The following is a 6,073-nucleotide window of genomic DNA, read 5'->3' as shown; positions in this document are numbered from 1 at the left end:
TCAGCTCATCACAGTGTTTCATTAAGTAATAACAGTCTATCAACATTATATCATGAAGAATGAGAATGAGTGCAATGCATATGTCAACATCGAGAATCTACTCAATATCACAAGTACCAACAAAGGGGTACGCTAATAATATATCAGTGTCACAAGTACCAACGGTAGGTACGCCAACAATATCATAATCAAGAAGGAACAACATAGTCCAATATCTACTAAAAACACGTGGCGTCAAGCCAACACAATAGAGCAATCAAATCACTACACAACGGGGTGGCTAGCCCCAATCACGCACCAGGGCCCAATCTAAGACAATATCCAACCCAACATCATACCTGAAGGTTTATATGCTTTCTCCGATGATATAATCTAAATATATGCTTCGCTATACGAAGTCTCACCAAGGGTAAGCCATAACCTATCTGGATGGCCGAACAACAAACACCAACAAATCACTCTATCGCCTTCCCCTTCCGCTAGGCATATTCGAAATCTAGATTAGAAATCATGAAGAGCGATACTAATATTGCTACCATTCAATTTAGGTCAAATCCAACCCTAGAATTTGGGGAAACGGGGCCCACAAGGTAAAAATGGGAAATTCGGAAGTGAAACATCAAATTAAGCACTAGGAGATCATAACCCAACCACTAATTGCTAATTTAACTCATGGAATCCCTCAATTTCGAATTTGAAGTAAAACCCCCAATTTTGGGTATAAACCCTAACTCTTTGATTCAAGAATTCAACTCTAATAATAGAAGATTTTTTATTAACACCCTTAGATTAATCAAAATCTAGCATAAACCCCATCAATTTCATCATTAATAAGCCTAGATAGAACATTCATCAAAACCCACTTTTAATCTTCCACAACTAAGGAATCACTAAGGAAAAAGGAAATCTATGATGATTAGGATTAATGAAATAGTAAAAGGATTAGCAAGATTTACCCCCAAGAGTTTTCTCCAATAATCTCTAAAAACAGTCCCCAAGAGCTCAAATATCGAAATGGGAAATAATGAGGGACTAAAGGCTTTTAACACTTCATTAACTATACTCACTGCCCGTCACTCGCTTCGGCAAAGCTGGGACCGCCCCAGCGGAGTCGCTCCAGCGGTAGGGTTACCGTCACCCCGCGGTTCTAGTGCCACCAAAGCGGGCACCAGACACTAGAAATCCATCCAAGTTTCATGATTCAATCCGATTTTTTGACTAATTCCCAAGGTCATCTGTTCACATACCATATGCATAGACACACAGAAAAACACGCTACGAATGCGCTCTTGGCCTTAGAATTCCCAACGGAGGTCTCGTTGATCGAGTCAACCCCCGATACCTTAATTCCAATTTCGCAACCCAATTCCCAAAATGCATCCGAGTGCATCGGGAACCGAACCAGATATACACACAAGTTCTAAACGACCATCCGGACCTCTCAAATTAACGGATTTCTGAAAAGGGTCCGTTTACCCAAAAGTCAACTTTAGGTCAACCGTTTTTCACTTTAAGACCATATTTCACAAAAAGTTGCCCGAATCCGATCTAGACACCTTGGGAAGCGTGCCAATGGTTCCCTCAGGTCAAAAGTGAGCTAACCAAGCTTGTGAAAGGGTCAAAAGGGTCGAAAACACAATAGCGACCAAACGGGTCGTTACAGGGTGAAGGAGATTGGTAGAGTTAATGATTGATTATACTTGTTGATGTGTCATGCTGCAAGACTGAGAAGAGAGTTTAGTTATTCTACTCAACAACATGAAGCAAGCTGGATATAAATTTGTGGTATAAAAGGCTAGGCCATAGTTCTTCTAGTATTTTACATAAAACGTTTCCTAGTAGAACACAACAAATAAAGGATAAAATAGATACTTGTACAGTTTGTCCATGTGCTAAGCAGACCAGATCACCATTTCTAATTAGTAGTATTAGAAGTACAAACTGCTTTGATTTGATTCATGTGGATCTATGGGGACCTTGCAAAACCCCTACTTTTGATGGCAATAGATATTTCCTTATTATAGTAGATGATCTATCAAGAATGACATGGATATTTCTTCTTAAACAAAAATCTGATGTGTGTGTTTCTTTACAATACTACTTTGCATACACCAAAAATAAGTTTAACTAGACAGTCGAAACAATAAGAACATATAATGGTACTGAATTCATAAACAATATCTGTGATAGCATGTTCAAACAGTTAGGAATAATACATCAGAAAACCTGTGCATACACACCTCAACAAAATAGTGTGGCTGAAAGAAAGCATGGACATATACTTTAGGTGACTAGAGCTATTAGACTACAAGGTCACATTCCTATAAAATTTTGGGGTCATTGTGTCCTAGCAGCAGTTTATCTGATAAATAGGTTGCCTACCACTGTGCTACAGAACAAATCACCTTATGAGCAATTCTATAAAAGAAAACCATCTATAAGTCACCTAAGAGTGGTTGGATGCTTATGTTATGCTAAGGACTTAACTCAAAAGGACAGAATGCTATCAAGATCAAAACCTGTTGTACTGATAGGGTACTCAGAAGTACAAAAGGGATATATATTGTATGATTTGACTTATTTATCTTTCTTGGTCAACAGGGATGTAATCTTCAGAGAAGAAGTATTCCCTTTTTCCAATCAAACTAACAACCAACTACCAATGTTTATGGACACCACACCAAGACCAAATAGTGCAGAACCATGGCATGATTATGCAGTTATTCATTTCAACTCAGTTCCACAAGCAGTGACACACACACAATTTCTTGATCATACTCAAGCTGATACACAACCTACTCAACACAAAGAATTCAGACATGTTGAATCAAGATGCGCCATACTTAGAAGAGGAACTTGATCAAGAAGATCAGCCTGTTGATCCTCAAAATATACAAGAGGGTCCTGATCATCCAAGAAAACCTCAAAATGCTCCACCTACTCAAACTGGACAATCTACAAGAACAAAACATGCTCCTATCTGGATGAGAGATTTTGTGTCCCTCAACATCAACAAATATATTCCTTACAGTATTAACAGATATATAAATTATAATCAACTTTCAAACGAGTACCAGGCATACATAGCTGCTCTATCAACTACAACTGAGCCTACTAGCTACAATGAAGCACCAAAAGATCCCAAGTGGATTCAAGCAATGAAGGAGGAGATAACTACATTAGAAAACAACAATACATAGCAGGTGGTGGCATTACCAAAAGGAAAGATTCCTATAGGGTGCAAATGGGTGTACAAGATCAAGTATAAGGCAAATGGTGAGGTGGAAAGATAGGAGGCAAGGTTGGTAGAAAAAGGATACAGTCAAAGAGAAGCAATTGATTTTTAAGAAACTTTTTCACCTGTGGTTAAAATGGTGACAGTTAGAACTGTACTTTCACTAGCTGCTGCTAAGGGGTGGCATATTCATCAAATGGATGTGTACAATGCTTTCTTACAAGGACATTTACATGATGAAATCTACATTGATATGCCACAAGGATTTCACAATCAAGGGGAAAATTTAGTATGCAGACTGGTGAAATCCTTGTATGGATTAAAATAGGCACCTAGACCATGGAACACTAAGCTATCTGAAGCACTTCTCAAGTTTCGATTCAAGAAAAGTCAACATGATCATTCACTCTTCACCAAACACTCAAAATAAGGCACTGTGATCATACTTTTTTATGTGAATGATATGCTAATTACAGGAGACAGTTTGGAACAGATTCTAGAAATCAAAACTGCCTTACAAAATGCCTTTAAGATGAAAGACTTGGGTAAACTAAAGTATTTCCTTGGAATTGAATTTGCAAGGTCTAGTAAAGGAATCACTATGAATAAAAGGAAATATGCTTTAGAACTTATTTCTGAGGCTAGACTAGCAACATCAAAACCAGCAAATACACCAATTGATATCAATGTCAAGTTGACATCTAGACAATATGATGAAACTTTCAAAGATAAAGTCTGCATAGGGGAGGATCCTTCTACTGATCAAAGTAGTTATCAAAGGCTTATAGGGAAGCTTTTGTATCTAACAATAACATGACCAGATATCTCTTTTGCAGTTGAAACCTTCAGTCAATTTCTACAAGATCCAAAGAAATCCCCTATAGATGCAGCACTGAGAATTGTGAGATACATTAAGAAGCAACCTGGACAAGGATTGCTCCTATCTAGCAAGTTTAGAAATGAAATAACCGCATTTTGTGATGTAGATTGGGCTTCATGCCCCATTACCAGAAGATCTATTACAGGATTCATGATAAAATTTGGAGACTCTCTTGTATCTTGGAAATCAAAAAAGCGGACAATTGTGTCAAGAAGATCTGCTGAATCTGAATATAGGAGTATGACAACAACTGTAGCTGAGTTAACCTAGTTATTGGGGTTGTTAAAGGAACTAAATATATAAATTACATAACCAGTACTCATTTACAGTGATAGTAAGGTTGCATTACAAATAGCAGCAAATCCTGTCTACCATGAACGAACCAAACATATTGAGATCGATTGTCACTTTATAAGAGAGAAGATACAACAAGGACTAGTAGCTACACAACACATTTCTGCAACGGATCGGCCACCGATATATGCGACTAAGGGACTGTCAACGGTGCAACATGAATATCTAAAGTCCAAGCTAGGTGTACTTGATACATTTCACCCCACCTAGCTTGAGGGGGAGTGTAGAATAAGGAAATATACTCAGTTTATTCATTTAATATAAGTTAGTTATAACTAGCTTCAAGAAAACAGTTATGTATACCAGCTGTGTATACAACCTATATATATGATGTATATGTGTATGTAGAAGATTAAGCTTGATGAATAAAGTTGAGATTTCTTTCTCTCTCAGTATCTCTAGTCTCTCCTCTTTCTCTGATCTCTCTTCTTCTTTCTTATGATCTCCATAATCTCTATATGGAAGATTAGTATATGTTCTTGGTCTTAATAGTCATTCTTAGCTTCAAATATTAACAGTAGCATTATTAATGCATGCTTAAAGAATGGTCCAAATTTATAAAGAAAGAAAGGTTAAGATAAAATATATGATTGTGTTCTCCGCTATTTATGTAAACCCAGTTGTGTTGATCTTCAAATAGCTTCTCCAATCAACTTTTCCTTCATTTGGTTCATAAAGTGTGAAGATTCATACAAGTGTGCCAAACATTTGAAACATCCTAAAATAGAAATTAAATGCATAACCTGAAATGGCGAGAGGAGTTGCATGTTTTTGGAAAAATGTCAACCCAAGGTTGCCAACGAATCCCACTCCGTCTCATAAAACTCTATTACAAATTATCAAATATAAAAATTGCACAAGATCAACTTTGAACAAAGTGTCTAAGAGATTAAGTTGAAAAGGAAAAAGAAATGGTAACTTCGCTTGTTTGAATTGAAAGTGTGTATCACAATATGCGTTTTCTTCAACTTAAAAACGATAGAAACGGTTCCATAGATAGGACGATTAGAAACAGTGCCATAGAGGGATTTGATTAGGCTTCACTTCGTCGGATTAGTTTTTGTAATAAGTAGATTATCTAAATTATTTAGAAGGGGTATTTTCGTAATTTAACTTTTAAGTTAGGGGTTTCATTTTTTTTTTTTTAAGTTAGGGGTTTCATGCTTTTAATATAGTATAGATTTAATTTTAAATTTTCATTTACCATTAATGAGATGATTTATAGTTATACAAATATGTATAATTTGTTTTAGACACATAAGTTTCAAAAGTCTTTCTGTCCACATCCCAAATTTAGAGCAACATGACCGGCACCAAATACCTTAATAAATTACCATCAAGCGAACCAACATAATACGTAATCCATGCACGAGTAGAAAACATAAATACTTCATGAACACTTACATTTCTTAAAACGTGATATCAATGGCCTAAACATGTGTTATTACATAAAACGGTGTACTTGCAAAAATAACTATTCATACATACAATGTGTGACTTCCATAAAATGATAAAAGACATAAACTAGACAACAATTAACGTCTATGTAACCTTTATGATCTAAATGAACAAACTGACACCGGACATATGATAAGGCATACCGT

At 36.3% G+C, this 6,073-nt stretch overlaps 1 protein-coding gene across 1 annotated transcript; it reads left to right on the top strand.

Annotated features, from left to right (window-relative positions):
• Positions 1-3,371: 3,371 nt before the first annotated feature.
• LOC132044356 (uncharacterized mitochondrial protein AtMg00810-like) lies at positions 3,372-4,385 on the top strand. Its single transcript, XM_059434853.1, has 3 exons — positions 3,372-3,536; positions 3,729-4,002; positions 4,072-4,385. The coding sequence occupies exons 1-3, from the start codon at positions 3,372-3,374 to the stop codon at positions 4,383-4,385; spliced, it is 753 nt and encodes a 250-aa protein (XP_059290836.1).
• Positions 4,386-6,073: the final 1,688 nt, after the last annotated feature.

This window comes from Lycium ferocissimum, unplaced genomic scaffold (genome assembly GCF_029784015.1).
Source record: "Lycium ferocissimum isolate CSIRO_LF1 unplaced genomic scaffold, AGI_CSIRO_Lferr_CH_V1 ctg4237, whole genome shotgun sequence".
NCBI classification, from domain to species: domain Eukaryota; kingdom Viridiplantae; phylum Streptophyta; class Magnoliopsida; order Solanales; family Solanaceae; genus Lycium; species Lycium ferocissimum.
Note: the sequence above shows the minus strand (reverse complement) of the source record. Positions and strands in the feature narration are given on the sequence as shown.